This window comes from Microcaecilia unicolor, chromosome 6, assembly GCF_901765095.1.
Source record: "Microcaecilia unicolor chromosome 6, aMicUni1.1, whole genome shotgun sequence".
Classification (NCBI taxonomy): Eukaryota; Metazoa; Chordata; class Amphibia; order Gymnophiona; family Siphonopidae; genus Microcaecilia; species Microcaecilia unicolor.
The window spans coordinates 190,234,108-190,253,052 of NC_044036.1; the positions used below are offsets into that span (position 1 = coordinate 190,234,108).

General features: G+C 44.7%; 1 protein-coding gene across 3 annotated transcripts in view; it reads right to left on the minus strand.

The window, feature by feature from the left end:
- Positions 1–18,945, minus strand: part of FANCD2 (FA complementation group D2) — a 763,224-nt gene that overhangs the window by 5,451 nt on the left and 738,828 nt on the right. For all 3 annotated transcript variants that reach the window (XM_030205444.1, XM_030205445.1, XM_030205443.1), the window contains 2 exons: positions 12,588–12,734; positions 2,311–2,397 (listed from right to left, as the gene is read on the minus strand). In XM_030205444.1, the coding sequence (XP_030061304.1) occupies positions 2,311–2,397; positions 12,588–12,734 (234 nt within the window). The remainder of the gene's footprint in view (positions 1–2,310; positions 2,398–12,587; positions 12,735–18,945) is intronic.

Genomic DNA, 18,945 nt, shown 5'->3' on the forward strand with positions numbered 1-18,945 from the left:
GACCTCTTCCACCTTTTCCCCAAAAAGGTTGTCTACACAGCAAGTAGCACCCACCAACCTCTGCTGAACCGCAGGGTCCAAGTCAGAAACACGTAGCCATGAGAATCTGTGCATCGCTATACTCTGAGCAGAGATCCTGAACAGTATAACAAAAGTGCAAAAAGCGCCTCTGGCCAGAAATTTGCGACAGGCCTTTTGCTTTTTGGCAAACTGGCAAAGAGACTCAGTCTGGTTTGGTGGGAGAGTGTCTGCCAAATCAAACATACTGTGCTCCAAGGACCACAGGCTCGTGTAGAAATGGAATGATTGTACATGCGAGATGAGCATCAAGGCCTGGTACATATTACGCACAAACAAATCCAGTCTGGGCTTCTCTGCCTGGGGGAGCTGAGGCAAAGTCCCTGGAGTTCTGAACTCTCTTGAACGCAGATTCAACCACCAAGAAGTGATGAGGCAACTGCGGCCCATCAAATCCAGGTACACTTTGAATCCAATATATGGTGTTAATTTATTTGGGCATAATCGGGACAGACAGAGGGGACTCCCAATTCTTCACCTGAACATCACGTAGGATCTTGTGAAGAGGGACAGTCACAGCCTCTCTAGGAGAGGCATGATCCATAACCCGAAACACCTCAGTCCAAAGCTCGTCCTTCATGTCCAACTTCATAGAAAGAGCAGCTTCCATCTCAATAACAAAAGCAGGGAAGGAGAGACTCTCAGGTGGAGATTTACGTCTCTCTTCAGGAGGAGATGGATCCGATGGAATTCCATAGGACTTCTCTTCCTCCGAGAAAGTACCTTGGATTCTCATCAGATTCCCATGAATGGTTTGAATTTGAATCAGCAAAATACTCTGTATGGGAGGGCTAATTCCGCACCTGCCTCGGACAAGAAGAACCATGTCCACACCTGGAATGATGCCAAGATGCAGGTTTGCCTCTTGACTCCAGTGAAGCTTCCTCCACAGATGTTGAGGGGGTACCCACATGGGCAGGTGATGACGCCAATGACCCATGTGGTATTTGTTGGTGAATGCACCACAGGCTGAGGGCCTGCGAGATAGTAGAATCATGACTGGTGCAAGTGGCCCCAGTGCTGATGGACTCTGTGCTTGAAGAAGCCCAGCCAAGTGCTCTTCTAGCGTGACCCAGATTCATTCATCAAGGGCCGACATCGATAAAGACTGTGGCGCTGATTCAGAGAAAGCCTGCAGAGTTGTCAGTGCTGTAGTGAAAACTGGGTCCCAGTTACCTGGAGACTGGAATGAAGGCACCGCTCCAATACCGGGGGGGGGGGGGGGGGGGGGGGGGCGCTCCTCTTGGTGCCGTTTCTTGGGTACCAAAGTCTTTGATGCCCCGGAGATCCTGGCATCGTGTATTGAGGGGGATCGATGCTTGTGCTTTAACCAGCCTTTGCCTGATGCTAAGCATTAATGTCCCTCAGTGCCAACAGGGACATTGAATCCACATGCCTCTTTGGTGCTGGGTCTGATGCTGACTGGTCCCGGGGGCCCTGTACAATGGCTGGTGCCGAGGCAGATGGCGACCTACTCTATGAACACCCATGAGATACGGGTCTGGTAGAAATTGGGAGTGATGCTTCCAATGCTGGTGCAGATGCTGACGTTGATGGTTCAGACCTGGCTCAAAAAAATCTCTTTTTGAGCCCCTCTGAATTTCTGGGTTCTTTTCTGCACATGCAAACAAACACAGTTTAGATGGTATGGTCTTGCCCCAAACACTGGATATACCAGGAATGTGTGTCAGCCCTAGAGATAGTCCTACTGCATCGAGTACAGTGCTTAAAGCCACGGGAAACCTTAGATGACATTGAAGGGAAAATGGCTTAATGGTGAGGAAAAAAGGGGCAAGCTCACCTAAAAAAAATGTCAGTGCTACCTGACTGGTGCTCAGGCCTAAGAAGGACTCTGCAGCCAAAAAAAATTTAAAAGTGTGGAAAAACTGTAATAAAAGATACAGAAAGGGACAACTTGGTAAAAGGAGAAAATATTGAAGGAACAGGTACAAAATCCAGTGAGGGAAGGCACCTTACAAGCAAAAAACAAACACACTGAAGAGAACTGCTAACAGATGTAACCTCACTTCACCGTGGATAAAGAAAGAATGTTGGTTCTGCGCTCACGACTTGGGTGGGAAAACTTCTCTAGGCAGTGTTTCTGCACTGGGCTCTGTGGATGACGTCACCCATATGTGAAATTAATATGGCCTATTTGTCCTCAGAGAATAGTTATGTTTCAATGTGCAAAACAAACCCCCCTCCCCCAAGTACTGTAAGATGTAGAAATACCTCTTCTGCAGCTTCAGTGTGGAGCTGGGACCCTTGCTCATCATCAGTTTCACTTCTCTGAGATACCTGAGACAGAATCTCCTCTCCCTAAATTAGAAGACACAATTGTCAATAAAATTAGTTGAGCTGGTAGGTTAGTAATATAGCAACAACTTCAGGCCCTGCACTCACCAACTGCTAGCACCACTTCCAATGAACTTAGGACTGATCCAACAATTTCTGCTTTAAGAATGAAGAAATGAAGGAGTGGCAACAGCAGAAGAAGTGAAATTAGTTCCTTACCTGTTAATTTACTTTCCTTTAGCCACTCCAGACCAGTCTAGGCACATGTGGCAGTTTCCCCTTCAACCAAAAGTGGAGATAGAGAGTACAGAATTGTGCTGTGCCTTAGTAGGAACCTGTGCGGCTCAAACAATTCAGTGGTCAAATATCAAAGTAACAGAAACATGAACAAGTAATAAAACCAGAAATTTTCACTTTCCTTCTTCTGAGAAAACTGCAAACACTAACATTAAACTCTTGCTCAACTTGAGAGAACATTGAATGAAGATGATCTGAAAGGGAAACAATACAGGTTGGTATCCGGACTGGTCTGGTTTGGCTAAAGGAAAGGAACCAAGCAGTGTGAGGAGTCTGAGGGGATAGGGTGCGAGGATTCGGAGGAATGCAGGGGGACAGGCAGCACACGGGCTGGGGATCCGAACTACAGTTCTCAGAAACCACTGCAGAACAAGAGGGACACAGGAGGGGAAAAGAACTATGGTTCCCAGAAGCCACTGCAGGGTAAGAGGGACACAGGAAGGGAAGAGCACTACGATTCCCAGAAGCCACAGCAGTGTAAGAGGGACACAGGAGGGGAAAAGCACTACAATTCCCAGAAGCCATGGCAGAGCAGGAGGGAAACAGGGAGGAAGCAGAAGAAGAACTACAGTCCCCAGGAGACAGAGGGGGAGAAGGAGGAATGGTGCATGGACACTAATCAGAGGGAAGGGGAACAGCTAGAAACCACAGACGAGGAGGAAGTAATGGATTGGGAAACAGGAAGAGAAGGTGGAGCCGAGGGGGGGGGGGGGGGTGCCAGGAGGACCTGAGCCTATGGATACCGGCTTTGGCAGAGGTACAAGAAGGGAACCTAAAGGGCTTAATAGAGGCATTATTCTCCAGGCTGGAGACGGTCTGGAAGAAATCAAGGTGGCCTGGACTACTGAGGAAACCGGGTGGGGGGGGGGGGGAGCGGTTTCTGGAAGAGGGAGATCCCAAGCAATGCTTAGAGGATTCCAGGGAGGGGGATAGAGGTCTGGAAGGGATCCTCTTCAGGAAAAGGGGAGACCCCCGGAACGTCTGGTGGCATTATGAGATAAATGAACTCTAAACTGAACTCTGAGGACAATCTGGATACCTGTTTGAACTGGAACAGGGGAACTAATAAAAAGGATCTTAAGAGGACTGAAGCCTATGACTGAGGTTGAATTCTTTCCAGGCCCTCTGAGACCCATGAAGCAAAGGAAAGGGGGAGGGAGGCCCAGAACGGTCCAGGATCAAGAAGGGAGGGAATCCTTTGCCCTGTCCTGATGACCGAAGCACCAAAAACATCATCTTGCCTGGCTGCAACATCTTAGTGATAATACTTAGCAAAGGTATAAAGAGAAGACCAAGTTGCTGGCTTACAAATATATAAATGAGAAGCTGCATTACACTCTGCCCAAGAAGACAACATACTTCTGATGAAATACACTTTCAGCATCACAGGTGGCTGTTTACCTTCCAAAGATAAGTTGAAATAATAATTTCCTTTAACCAGTGAGACGTGGAGGGGCATAATCAAACAGGGGCGCCTATCTATAAGGGCGGCCATTTCTAAGGACGGCCCCATAAAGTGGCGTCCCCGACCGTATTACCGAAACTTTTGTTTCGATAATACAGTCGGGGACGGCCAAATCTCAACATTTGGGTCCACCTTAGAGATGGCCGCCATTGGTTTTCACCGATAATGGAAACTAAGGACGGCCATCTCACAACCGGCCAAATCCAAGCCATTTGGTCATGGGAGGAGCCAGCATTTGTAGTGCACTGGTCCCCCTCACATGCCAGGACACCAACCGGGCACCCTAGGGGGCACTGCAGTGGACTTCACAAATTGATCCCAGGTGCATAGCTCCCTTACCTTGTGTGCTGAGCCCCCCAACCCCCCCAAAACCCACTACCCACCCTTCTCCTTCGAAAATAAGATGGATAGTGGCCTTAGATGTCGTCTCGACCTTTTTAAACTTTACTAAAATGGATGAACAATATTTCTAATTTATGAAAATCATTGGTAACCTCAAGAGCACTATTTTGACATCCAACAAATGCAAAGAAGAACAATCAGGGCCATAATCCTTTCTGTAAAAGGAAGGCCGGTCAACAGATTGATTCAAATGAAAGGCCAAAACAACCTTTTTGAAAGGGTGACTATGATAAAATGAGGAAAATAATTAAAAAGAAGCAAAAAGGATCAACTGCAAAGGACAGGACATTAAATCAGGCATGGCTGTTGTTCAAAAATACTATCTTGGAAGCCCAGACCAGATGCATTCCATGTATTTACAAAGGTAGAAAGAAGAGAAAACAAGAGATAGCATGGTTAAAATGTGAAGTGAAAGGCTATTAGAGGCCCCCTGTTGATTCCACCCTCTCTGACATATATATATCAGAGGGGAGATACCAACAGGGCCCTCCGTGAGAAGATAGGCTCGAAGGCTCCTCAGTGCTGAAGTTAGCGCTGGTGCCGGGCTTGTACTGTCTGATTATTGATGGGGGCCTGCACTCTCAGAGGCAGACAGCGGGAGGGAAACAGGATCAGTCCCGTAGTAATGCCTATAAACAGGGAGCAGTTAAAAGAGGTGCTGGTACACCGTACCAGTAAGTACCGGCACAAAAGAAGCCCAAATTTTGTACTCCCACTATGTGTACTGCTGAGAAGTTGGTGAGGCTCTTTGCCACCCAACTGAAGAGGAGCTGTGCTCTCAGAGCCAACTGAGGACTTGGTTCCCCATGTCTGTTGGCAAAGGCTACTGCTGTGCATTGTGTGATAAAACTCAAACTGACTTCCCTAAGAGAAGACTGGAAAAGGCAAGAAGAGCCTTGCATATTGCTCTGAGCTCTAGTCAGCTGACCAAACATGAGGCTTCATAAGTACATAACGACAGAGCGAAGGTCCATCAAGCCCAGAATCCTGTTTCCAACAGTGGCCAATCCAAGTTACAAGTACCTGGCAAGATCCCAAAACAGTACAATACATTTTATACTGCTTATCCTAGAAAAAAGCAGTGGATTTTCCCCAAGTCCATCTTAATAATGACTTATGAACTTTTCTTTTAGGAAGCTATCCAAACCTGGTTTAAACTCCGCTAAGCTAATTGCTTTTATCACATTCTCTGGAACAACTTCAAGAGTTTAATTACACATTGAGTGAAATATTTTCTCTGATTTGTTTTAAATTTACTACTTTGTAGCTTCATTGTACGCCCTCTAGTCCTAGTATTTTTGGAAAGCGTAAACAGACGCTTCACATCTACCCGTTCAACTCCACTCATTTATAGACCTCTATCATATCTCCCCTTAGCCACCTTTTCTCCAAGCTGAAGAGCCCTAGCCGCTTTAGCCTTTCCTAATAGGGAAGTCGTTCCATCCCCTTTATCATTTCATCGTCCTTCTCTGCACCTTTTCTAATTCCACTATATCTTTTATGAGATGCGGCAACCAGAATTGAACACAATATTCGAGGTGCGGTCGCACCATGAAGCAATACAAAGGCATTATAACATCCTCATTTTTGTTTTCCATTCCTTTCCTAATAATACCTAACATTCTATTTGCTTTCTTAGCCGCAGCAGCATACTTAGCAGAAGGTTTTAACATATCATCAACGACGACACCTAGATCCCTTTCTTGGTCTGACTCCTAACGTGGAACCTTGTATGATGTAGCTATAATTCGGGTTCCTGTTACCCACATGCATCACTTTGCACTTGCTCACATTAAATGTCATCTGCCATTTAGATGCCCAGTCTCCCAGTCTCGTAAGGTCCTCTTGTAATTTTTCACAATCCTCTTACGATTTAACAACTTTGAATAACTTTGTGTCATCAGCAAATTTAATTACCTCACTAGTTACTCCCATCTCTAGGTCATTTATAATATGTTAAAAAGCAGCGGTCCCAGCACAGACCCCAGGGGAACCCCACTATCTATCCTTCTCCATTGAGAAAACTGACCATTTAACCCTACTCTCTGTTTTCTATCTTTTAACCAGTTTTTAATCCACAATAGAACACTACCTCCTATCCCATGACTCTCCAATTTCCTCTGGAGTCTTTCATGAGGTACTTTGTCAAACGCCTTCTGAATATCCAGATACACAATATCAACTGGCTCACCTTTATCCACATGTTTGTTCACCCCTTCAAAGAAATATGGTGAGACAAGATTTCCCTTCACTAAATCCATGATGGCTATGTCTCATTAATCCATGCTTTTGAATATGTTCTCTAATTTTGTTCTTTATAATAGTCTCTACCATTTTGCCTTTCACCGAAGTCAGGCTCACCGGTCTATAATTTCCCGGATCTCCTCTGGAATCTTTTTAAAAAATCAGCGTTACATCAGCCACCCTCCAATCTTCTGGTAGCATGCTCGATTTTAAAGATAAATTACATATTACTAACAATCCAGCTTATAATCAAAAGTAATCGCCGGCTATCTTCCGACACAAATCAGATGGCCGGCGATTTCTTAAAAGCGGCAAAATCAGTATAATCGAAAGCGGCATTTTTCACAGCATCACCGCTTTCCCGTCACTTCACCGGCGAAAGTTCAAGGGGGCGTGTCGGTAGATTAGCGAAGGCGGGACATGGGCGTGGCTACCAGATGGCCGGCTTTCGCCGATAATGGAAAAAAAAAAAAAGCGGCGTTAAGCAGTATTTCGCCTGCTTTACTTGGTTCTTTTATTTTCACGACCAAGCCTCAAAAAGGTGCCCCAACTGACCAGATGACCACTGGAGGGAATGGGGGATGACCTCCCCATACTCCCCCAGTGGTCACCAATCCCCTTCCATATTAAAAAAAATAAAACTAAAAACCTTTTTTGCCAGCCTGTATGCCAGCCTCAAATGCCGTACACACCTCCAGGACAGCAGAATGTGTTGTATCCTCCGACAGCCTTTCCCTGGTTGCGATGTGGCTCTCGGGTGAGTGTGACACCTTTTCTGTTAGGTGCCCTGCAGAGTCACATTAGCAATGCATTGTGGTGGGTGTAGGGTACTGGGCTCTACTCCCATGGTGCTTTTCCCCCATGCTAACTGGGTCAGAATGTGCCCTTTGTTTCCTGTTGTAGTCCATGCGGTAGTGGCCATTTTTGTAAGCCAGTTTTAGTTCCCTTTCCTGTGTTACCCACGTTAGAGAACGTAGTTCTTACCTTGAATAGTGCTGAAAGTGGGCATTGTATACCATTGTGCCAGCTCTGACCTTCTGCTAATCTTAGTACCAGGGGACTCTTTGCCAGTGGGGCACAACCTCTGATCTGCAGTTAACTGTGAGTAAACGTGGTTATTTCAAGAAAGGACCTTTTCAGAGAGATTAGTCTTCAGGTGTGAACTGGTGTGCCAAAGTTATACAGCAGCAATAAGTCCTACAGGCTGTATGCAGGTCCCTGGAGCAATTTTAGTGGGTGCAGTACATTTGTGGGTAGTGGGTTGGGGGGGGGGGGGCTGGGGGGCTCAGCTCCCAAAATAAGGCAGCTATGCACGTGGGAGCTTTTCTGAAGTCCACCGCAGTGGCCCCTAGGGTGGCTGGTTGGTGTCCTGGCATGTCAGGGGGGCCAGTGCACTAAAAATGCTGGCTCCTCCCACAGCCAAATGGCTTGAATTTGGCCGGGGTTTGAGATAGCCGACATAACTTTCCATTATCGCTGAAAAACAAACCCGGCCATCTCAAACCCGGTGAACTCCATGGCATTTGGCCAGCCTAAACCATATTATCGAAGAAAAAGATGGCCGGCCATCTTTTTCGATAATATGGTTCCGGCCAGCTGTAGCGCTGCCGCCAACAAAGATCGCCGGCGATCTATTTGGCCGGCGACGTTCGATTATGCCCCTCAATAGTTTTACAAGTTCATTTTTCAATTCTATCAGTACTCTGGGATGAATACCATCTGGTACAGGAGATTTGCTACTATTCAGTTTGTAGAACTGCCCCATTACATCCGCCAGGTTTACAGAGAATTCATTCAGGTTCTCTGACTCATCAGCTTCGAATACCATTTCTGGCACCGGTATCTCATCCAAATCTTCCTCGGTGAAGACCGAAGCAAAGAATTCATTTAATCTCTCCACTATGGCTTTGTCTTCCCTGATCGCCCCTTTTACTCCTCACTCATCTAGCGGTCCAACCGATTCTTTTGCTGGCCTCCTGCTGTTAATATACCTAAAAGATTTTTTACTATGTGTTTTTGCCTCCCATGTAATCTTTTTTCAAAGTCCCTCTTTGCCTTCCTTATCAGCGCTTTCAGTCAGTTCCTTTGTCCATTTTCAGAAGGATTTTCTTTTAGCTCTAATAGCTTCCTTCACCTCACTTGTTAACCATGCTGGCTGTCGTTTGGTCTTGCGTCCTCCTTTTTTAATACGCAGAATATATTTGGCTTGGTCTTCCAGGATGCTATTTTTGAACAGCATCCACGCCTGATGTAAAATTTTGACCCTCGCAGCAACGTCTCTAAGCTTTTTTCACTGTTCTTCTCATTTTATCATAGTCTCCTTTTTGAAAGTTAAACGTTAATGTATTGGATTTCCTGTGTATACTTACTCCAAAGCTAATATTAAATCTGATCATATTATGATCATTGTTATCAAGCGGCCTCAGCACCATTACCTCCCGCACCAGATCATGCGATCCACTAAGAACTTGATCTAGAATTTTTCCTTCTCTTGTTGGCTCCTGTACCAGCTGCTCCATAAAGCAGTCCTTGACTTCATCAACGAATTTTACCTCCCTAGCATGCCCTGATGTTACATTTACTCAGTCAATATCGGGGTAATTGAAATCACCCATTATTATTGTGTTGCCTAGTTTGTTAGCATCCCTAATTTCCTTTAACATTTCTACATCCATCAGTTCATCCTGGCCTGGTGAATGGTAGTACACGCCTATCACTATCCTTTTCCTCTTTACACATAGAATTTAAATCCATAGGGATTCCAAGATGCATTTGTTTCCTGCAGAATTTTCAATCTATTTGATTCAAGGCCCTCCTTAACATGCAATGCTACCCCTCAACCAATTCGATCCATCCTATCACTACAATATAATTTGTACCCCCGAATCACAGTGTCCCACTGGTTATTCTCTTTCCACCAGGTCTCAGAGATGCCTATTATATGTAATTTTTCAATTAGTGCAATATATTCTAACTCTCCCATCTTATTTCTTAGGTTTCTGGCATTTGCGTATAGACATTTCAAACTATGTTTGTTGTTCTCATTTACATCATGCTCAGTACTGGACAGTATTAATTTGCAATCTTTTGTCTGATTTTTATTTAAGGACACCTGGGGGCTCATTTTCAAAGCACTTAGCCTTACAAAGTTCCATAGTAACCTATGGAACTTTGTAAGGCTAAGTGCTTTGAAAATACGCCTCATTATCTGCTAAGGTCTCTTTTGCAACCTCACTATCGGGATACCCTACCTTCCCTGTTTTGGTGATATCTTTGAAAGATACCTTATTCCGAACCACGTGCTTTTGAGCAACTGTTGGCCTTCCTCCAGTTTCTAGTTTAAAAGCTTCTCTATCTCCTTTTTAAATGCCGATGCCAGCCTCCTGTTCCGCCTCCTCCATGCGCATCCCCAAATCCTCAAGTCAACTCACCCAGGCACGTTGCTACATCAGATTGTATTGCTAATTTTAATTCTTACAAAAGCTGCGGCAGATCATGTTTCGTTAATGGAGGCTGTGAACCTCTCTCCTCACTCATTGACTTCGTTGGAGAGGACGGCCGATCAGTATTCTCTGTGAGTGGCACAAAATGATTTCGTTCTGTCGACAGGCCGCTCTGGTCTTTGCTATCCTCTGCTAGTGGTGCAAAACAATTTGGCTCTGTCGACAGTCTGCTCCGGTCTTTGTCAGGCTGGGTGGCGAAGTACTGTTTAATTTCGCTAGGTCGACAGTACGTCATCACCAATTCCAAAATACTGATCCCGGTCAAAATGGGGATCAAGCTCTGCAGTGGTTGTTTGGCATATTGGAGTTCACTGGTAGGATGAAAGAAACTGTGAGGCATTATTGACAAGTTGGGGGACAGTAAGGGGTATGTTAGTGGGCTTGGGGGCTCAGTGGGGAATTGTTAGTGGATTTGGGGGCTCAGTGAATGGGTGAGCTTAATGTTAGGGTGCATTAAGGGGTGGGAACATTTGACAATCTCTACTCTTTAGCTTTGGGGTCCTAGGGCAGAGTCTCTCCAGGCTTGCAAATTCCAGGCTGGACCAGAGAGCCTTCAGTTTTTAAATTTAAAAATAGTAGTGAAGTTAGTGTACTTTTCAACTGATACTGTTTTAAATGCACCTGGATGCTTAAAAATGCTTGATGCTTTAGCATACCAATAGCTTACTGTATCAGGTGTTAATGCAAAAAATTTTTTTAGCATGCAAGTAATGCAAAATCATTAAATATCAGCACACATTTTACTCATGTTTTAATACATCAGCCCTATACTAGGTCCAAAGGGAAACAACAGGAATGGAATGATCTTGTGCTGGTCACTACTATAAAGGGTAGCCGCTGCTTATCCAAGTATAATCTAATATCACAGCCCTCACTTTAACTCTGCTTGACATTTTAGAGAAAAAGATGATTGATTAAGCTTTACAAAGATAATTTGGAAAATAAACTTTATATATTTGGTTGTATGTTTTGGGGAGACAGGATATTATTATTATTATTTATTTATTGCATTTGTATCCCACATTTTCCCACCTCTTTGCAGGCTCAATATGGCTTACAATACATCATGAAGGGTGGAAATATATAAGAAAATATACATTTAGTATTACATAAGTATCTTGGGTGGCATGATAGTGATAAAACATGATAGTAGTGTAGCAAGCAAATATTGTGATACAGTTCTGGATATATATGTAGGAGTTCACATTTGTTGATCTTTGTGGTATGCCTTGTTAAAGAGATAGGTCTTCAGTAGTTTGCAGAAGTTAGTTAGTTCATAGATCGTTTTTAAGCTGTGCGGCAGTGCGTTCCAGAGACAGTCGAGAGTGGACATGTGCTGCCACGGAGAAGTAGCCTAGGAGGTTAGTGTAGTAGGCTGAGAACCTGGGGAGCTGGGTTTGATTCTCACTGAAGCTCCTTGCGACTCTGGGCAAGTCACTTAACCCTCCATTGCTCCAGGTACAATACTTACTGCCTGTATAAATACCGCTTTGAGTGCCCCACAGAAAGGCGGTATATCAAAACCCTTATGTAGCTGAATGCCTAGTCTAACTTTCAGATTGCAATGCTTCCATACATGGTGAGGAAGAGGAGTCAGCATCCCCTCCCAAATGATCCAGGTGCCAGTGTAGAATTGGCTCTTCTTCCTTAACCACTAAGATGACTCTAGTCCCTACTCCTTGCCTCTCCCCCCAAATAAAACAGGGAGTTATTCCAATGGCTACTTCCTTTTGAAAAAGGCACATCTTTGAAAATGTAATGGGTACAGTGATTTTGAGACACATAAAATGAAATCAGTGGTTGGGAGGTGTTCTCATTTCTAGTGGAGTTTTGTTGGGGAGTGGAGTGTCTCAGTCATGACACCACAGCACAACCTAGTGGCCAGCCTCAGTGTGCATCATTTGGCAAAGAGACCCACAGTTTGTGTCCCTTGTTTGAAGACTGTCACTGGGATAGCCAGCTATGTGTAAGAGTTAAAAGTAATGGAGATAAAATGCTTAAGCTGCTGGTTGTAAATGAATGCTCAAGGCATCGCAACTCAGAAACTGGTTCTGACTCAGCCAAAAAAGTAAAGGAGCAGGAGAAAATCTATCACATTTCAAAAAGGTATAGGATGGAGTCTCTCCAATCCTCATAACCTTGCATCTGATTCCTGAGGGCAGTGCGAGTGAATCTCACCCAGTCACTGTCCATGTGCAGTGAATAAACTGAGGAATTATTTTCCAGAGATGCCAGTCTGGCACATTACAAAAGCAATAAAATCATTTCAAAATGAGAGAATAAAATATGACCAAAATATTCACCTGGAGATCCCTGTTCTTGAGGTTGCCCAGCCAGAAAGCCTCCTGGCAGTTGTTGAGTGTCAGCATGGCTTTTACACGGTACACAAAGAGCTCAAGTGTCTTTTTCAGCAGTGGGACGTGTGTCGTGAGTCCCATATCCTGGTTAATCTAAGGGTAAGGCAGTATGATCATAGAGTCAGTCTTGTTGGAAGTGCAGAAATAAACCCCTAGAACAGGTATTAAGAAATCCTAATACTATATCCACCTGCTCCTAAGAGTTATACTCTCTCATCTGAGGATCAACCAAGCAAATTCAAGAATGGGTTTAAGTAACTGTTGAATATATTACCAGTAAATTTAGCAATAAATTGACTAGATAGCAGGTACCTACCAGAAGCCCTGAATGCAGAATTCTAGCAACCCTTACCATACTGACCTTGGAGAAAGAAAAGTTGTTTTTTTTTTAGTAGGTACTCTCTGAAGTGGTGTCTCCAGACAAAAATATTTGGGGTGGTAACAGGAGCAAGCAAAAGCAACATTTCTGCACTTCATCACACACCCCTCCTCCCAACCCCCATTTTTAATGTTTATTTATGCAATTTCAAAAGCTTAATGTGGCAACAAAAACTCCATTATTCAATAGTACTAATAGTCCCAGTACTGATTTTCTCGAGATCTATGAAAAACTTCAGCTGTTCGGGCAAAAAGAAAACATATTTCACTCCAGCATAATGGACCAAACATTTCTTCTCTCCTGTGTGTTCTTATGCACATCCAATACATCCAAACGCGTTGACCACAAACAAAGCTTGTGTGTTTTTAAAATAGAGCCTAAAACTGCCAATGCCTCTCCAGATGCTGTTTTTGAAGCAGGCAAATAATATGCTTTGTTCAAAGGAGTGTGAATATGGATTGGAGCTTGAATATCCACTGGAATAGTGGTAAAGCAGGTTACAGGACTTTGGTCAGCAGAGAAGCCTTGACTAGGCCTGATAACCCACTAATGGCATAAAAGTTGAGAACCTGCAAATGCAGGACTATATGATGAAGTCTTAATAAAACCTGAAACAAATTACAAATTGAATATAGCATATATGATGATAGAAGAATGGATAAAAATGGTTTGTAAAATCTAGCTTGTATAACATGGCACACAGGTCATAAGATTATATAAAAATAGATTATCTTTCATAAAGTCAAGATGTTCAGGGTGACGAATATGATATGAAGTTTTGAAATAGCAAAAGCAAGAGATGTTTACCGGAAAAAGACAGTTGGGTACAAATAGATGGACACCTGGGGCGGAAGAGAGATGTTTCAAAATGTTTCAAAATAACTAGAACAGGAAAGAGTTTGTACAAGACAAAAAGTACAAATGTACATCTGCCGGAAATATTGGCCAATAAGATGAAGAAATAGGTCCTGCCATAAGCATCTATTGAGATCTATGCCTATAAAAGAGCTAACATTCAGACAGAAAAGTTAGAAGTTTCCTGGACACTTGACCGACAGCAGAGCTCTGTGCATTTGAACCCAGATGTATGTATTGACCTGAAGACTTTCTCTTGGTAAGAATAAATAAGATTCTATTCCTGAAAACTATCTGTGTCTTTATTCCTACATACTATAAAAATATATACCCTCTCCTTAGTATCTGATATATATATGTGGGAACATAAATGGCCCAGAATATACCTAGATCCAGAAAGCCAGAAAGCAGTGGTCATGGGAATCAGGTTTGAACTGCAGCTTCTGAGGCCTTCCCAGAACAGACCCCCATGGGATTGGAGGGAAACTGTAAAGAACCTTTTGGATGAACTTGAGATGTTTACTCTCCCATGTGGTACAGTCAACAAGGGGTCAAGGGAAGGGGGAAATTAAACAGTGGTGACCGCCGTCGTTTTACCCCCCCCCCCTGACCCATGTTCCACTGTCTTCTGTCCTTCTGTTTCTTGTTCTATCTCTCCCTTGGACACAGAGGGGAGTGGTTTCTGTGTGTCCAAGGTCTTTTGGGCATATTTCTCCCTGTCCCACTTTTCTCTGCCTATATGGTCTTTCTTCTGACCTATTAGTGAGCCTTTCTATGTCTCTCACTGTCCTCTTACTTTCATCCCTTTTACCCTCTTCATCTTTGATTTGCGTGAGGTGTGCAAGAGTGTGCTTGTTGTGTGAATGGTGCATAACAACGAATCCAGGCGACTGCGATTTGGGGTTTGCCGTAAGTTTATTTCAATGTTCAACATCTTTGGATTGGTCTTTATGCTAGCAATCTCGCTTAACAATCCTTAGAAATTGCGCATTTTCTGTTTCCTATCCCACCCTGCGTCCTCTCTTATTCCCTCCTTTTCAACTCAGGGTTTATTCCTGTCTTTTTCCCTTCTGTTAAGCTTCTTTTATGCCCCCCCCTTGTTTCTTGTACCTCTTTGTCCTCCCTTCAATGCACCTGTCTTACAGGCATGCCTTGCCCCATCCCCGTTGTCTTTAGGTCCTTTATGTGTATTTCCTCTACTCTAGGAGAATATGCACGTTTTCAGAATGTTCTCCCCTAAACCCCTTCTAGTTTCTCTGTTCTTATAATCACTCTTCAAGACTGACAGCCCCCACCTTTCCACATCTGCTGTTGTCTTCACTCTGTGTGTGCGCTCTACCCCTTCCCTACTTATCACCGTCTGTATTTCGTCTGTGTTCCCCGTACCCACTTCAGCGGCTCTAGCTTGCAGACCCTGTCTCTGCACCCGGTCATAATAACGACAACTGTCAGCCTTAAGCTTCCGTTGCTACCACTTTGCTGAAAAGATTTGTCACTTCTTCCCCGTACCCCCCCCATCCTATCTCTTCCCTCATCACAAAAAAACTCAATCCCAATATCTCATGGGTCGGCACAAACTCAGACGCCCATGACCCCTTCGATACCAGTGGCACAGACTATCGCTCAGTCACCCACTGTCACTACTGCTCCAACGATGCAAGCAACTACCCAAACGCTAACTCCACAACCTCATGTCTATCGTACTATTGGAGGTTATGAGATTGACATACCCCCCCCCCATTATTGAACATTACCCATGTGTCCAGAACCCATCGGTTCCGGTCACTATCCACCACCCAGACATCAGTCAGATTGATGCGGCTGCCCAGACCTCCACCTGTCCTGTGCCAGGATCAGGATTGACCTCGCACATGACCACCCAAACGGCTACCTACCCATACATGGGACATTCAACGCAGACATCACCTCCAGCACCACATTTGGACTCCTCTGTCCAAACTGGTTCCTTGCCTCCCGCATCCCTACATTACCGCATCCTGTCTCAGTTACGACAGATGGGCTTCATTCCATGTAGTCCCGCTACACAGACACGGGCTATCTGTCAGGAACTTTATGATCGGGGTTTCATTAAAGCACCCCCTGTTCCAGTGAACCCATCCATGCCCATTCTTGCACCTGAATGTTCTACTCCCCCTAGATGGGACACGCTAGGTGCACGGCCAAAGTGTCCTCTGGTACTTCCGGCCAAACCGGCTAATGAGGGACAACCGAAGGTTAGATCCTCCCCATTAGAAGAAGCATGGGAAGTTTTAAAACAACAACTCCCAACTAAATCTGACCTGGAGAATATTCGAAACGAACCTCCCCCAGTGCTAAGTTTCTCCTCCTTGATGGAAGGAGATTCATCCCACCTTGACCTACCTAAGACCCTCCCTCTTGGCACCCCTCCGACTCCTTCAGGGGCATGCCATCTACCGATACAGGGCCTCACATTGGCCAGTATGGGAGATGACCTCGCATTCGTTTCAGAAGGACTTCGTTCCTTACGTAAGTCCATTTCAGCACTCCCGGATACTATTGCATCTGCTGCATCAAAATCCAAAATACCCCAACAGCATGATGTTATTTCACATCATACCAGACAGCGCAACCCTCAGAGTTATCTTACTGATGAGGGATCTAGTCGCTGCCTTGCAGTCATTGACAATCCCCGTCACCCTACAGGTCTGACCATTGATACAGAACCTAGCTTATCTGGTCCGCCTAGCACACCCGCCCAATATGTGGCATTACATGAGAATTCATGGCATTATGTTCAACCATGGATTGATAATCTTGCAGGATGGTCTGAGGCGCTACAGCCCCAGTCTGCCCTCTTCCCACGTGAAGGATCCTTGCGGTCAGACAAGCTCTCACTAGTGAGAGATCTTATTTATGACCACCCTGACCCCCATTGGGATCAGAAAACAACCCTCTACTTAATCCAAGGTCTCCAAGTTTGGAAAAAATATGAGAATCAATTTCCCCCAACCGCCGCGATCGATCTTCTTACTTCTTCATTGGTTAAACCCTTTGAGAAAGTAAAACTCCTTCCCCTGCTGAATAGGATGTCAGGTGGTGTTCCTCATATGGAGTACACCCCACTTTCAGCTGTTGAATTAAATAGCCTCATACTACAACTTCCTGATATTGCAATGGGAGGCAACCGATGGTTAAAGAAACTACAGGACATTACACTGGGTACCACCCTGTCAGTTGGAGACATGAAAGCGCTTTTGGGAAGAACCCCACACGCCAGTGTCACTGACATATTCACTCAATCGGGCTATGCCAAATTTGTAACAGATACCCAGTATGATGGTAACCCTTTAACAGAGATTCAGACCAAAATATTTCAGGAAATCCGGACCATGTATCCGGCCCTTAAAGATTTTTCAGTTATCACTTCCCAGAGATGGGAAATGGATTCAGAGCCTATTGAGGCTTACTTACTCAGACTCCAAGATCTCTATAAAGAAGAGACGGAGGAAAAATTTGATTCCGATAATGCTCTTCCGGTGTTCTATCATTTACTTAAGGGAACCCTACCTTCACAGATCAAAAACAAACTAGAGGACACAGTTGGTCTCCAACTAGAAAAATGGCCAAAAATCCGTGAGCACATTCTACATCATTGTAGAAAACTCATTAAAAGCAAGCAAGATGAAGTCCAACATCGTAAGACAGTACACACTAACTTAGAAGTGCTGCAGACTGAAGATCTCAAAGAGAAAAGAGCCTCCAAGAGCTCTGACACAGACCCCAATACCCCGGAGACCTCTCCCCCTGTTATTGTTATGTATGCTGATCAACGCTACGACAATAACACCCGAAATCAGGGCCCACGGCCCTACCGCCCAGACCGTAGAACTGATTACCCAGAAGAACGAGGTCGTCGCGCTCAACCTCTGCGAGGTCCCCCACGGGGGCCCCCTGATCCAAATAGACGACCCAGAGACTACCGTTCTCGGCCTAGCCCTGATCGCTATATAGATGTTCAGTGTTATCGTTGCCAACAATTTGGTCATTATGCAGCTCAGTGTCCTCAGCCACTGCCACACAGAGTTATTAAGCAGCTCCGGCAAAATCCCCCGGAACGACAGTCATTCCCTTTATGGAACCCAGACCAACGCCGACCACAGTGACTAGGCGTAGTCCATACAAAAGCTGGATTGGATGATCCTATGATCACCCTGCTTATCTGTGATGTTCCTGTCCCCTTTTTAATCGACACAGGCGCTTCTCGCTCTGTGCTAGCCCACGTCCCGCACAAACTGCAGGAACTTCTTCAAGTTTCCCCAGACAATATTACCACCACTGGATTTGATGGTGTTCCTACGGACACACCACTTCTTGAGCCCCTGCCAATTAAATATGCAGATCAACAACTATCTGCTCCCTTTTTGTATGCTCCATTATGCCCTGTTAATTTACTTGGGAGAGATCTATTGACATTGTTTCATTTTGAAATTCATTTTGATGCTTCCCCTAATGAAACCACTTCACTCATGATGGCTGTCACCTCTATGGTTGAAAAACAAATAGAGGTTGCTTTGAATGACCTACCAGGTTTTCTTTGGGCCACACCTGAGAAACCTTATGGTGAGGTTAAAGGCCCTCCCCATCGTATTCAGCTGCTACCTGGATGCACAGGCCCTAAAATTGCCCAGTATCCGCTAAAACCTGAAGTTATTGCTGGTGCTCAAGAACAAATTGATTCCTTATTACAGCAAGGTATCATTGAAAAGTGTAATTCACCATACAATACTCCATTATTCCCAGTGCCAAAGAAAGAGCCTGGCGCCTTCCGTATAGTACAGGACTTACGCGCGTTAAATGACCTTACTTACGCGGTATTTCCGAATGTTGAAAATCCGACTACACTCCTCAATAGCATTACTTTGCGGACATATCACTCCACTATTGATTTGTCCAACGCCTTCTTTTCCATCACCCTTGACCCTGTAAGCCGCCCGCTAACGGCTTTCCAATTCAATAACACGACATATCAGTGGACTCGTCTTCCCCAGGGCTTTACAGACAGTCCTACAGTCTTTTCCCAAACGTTAG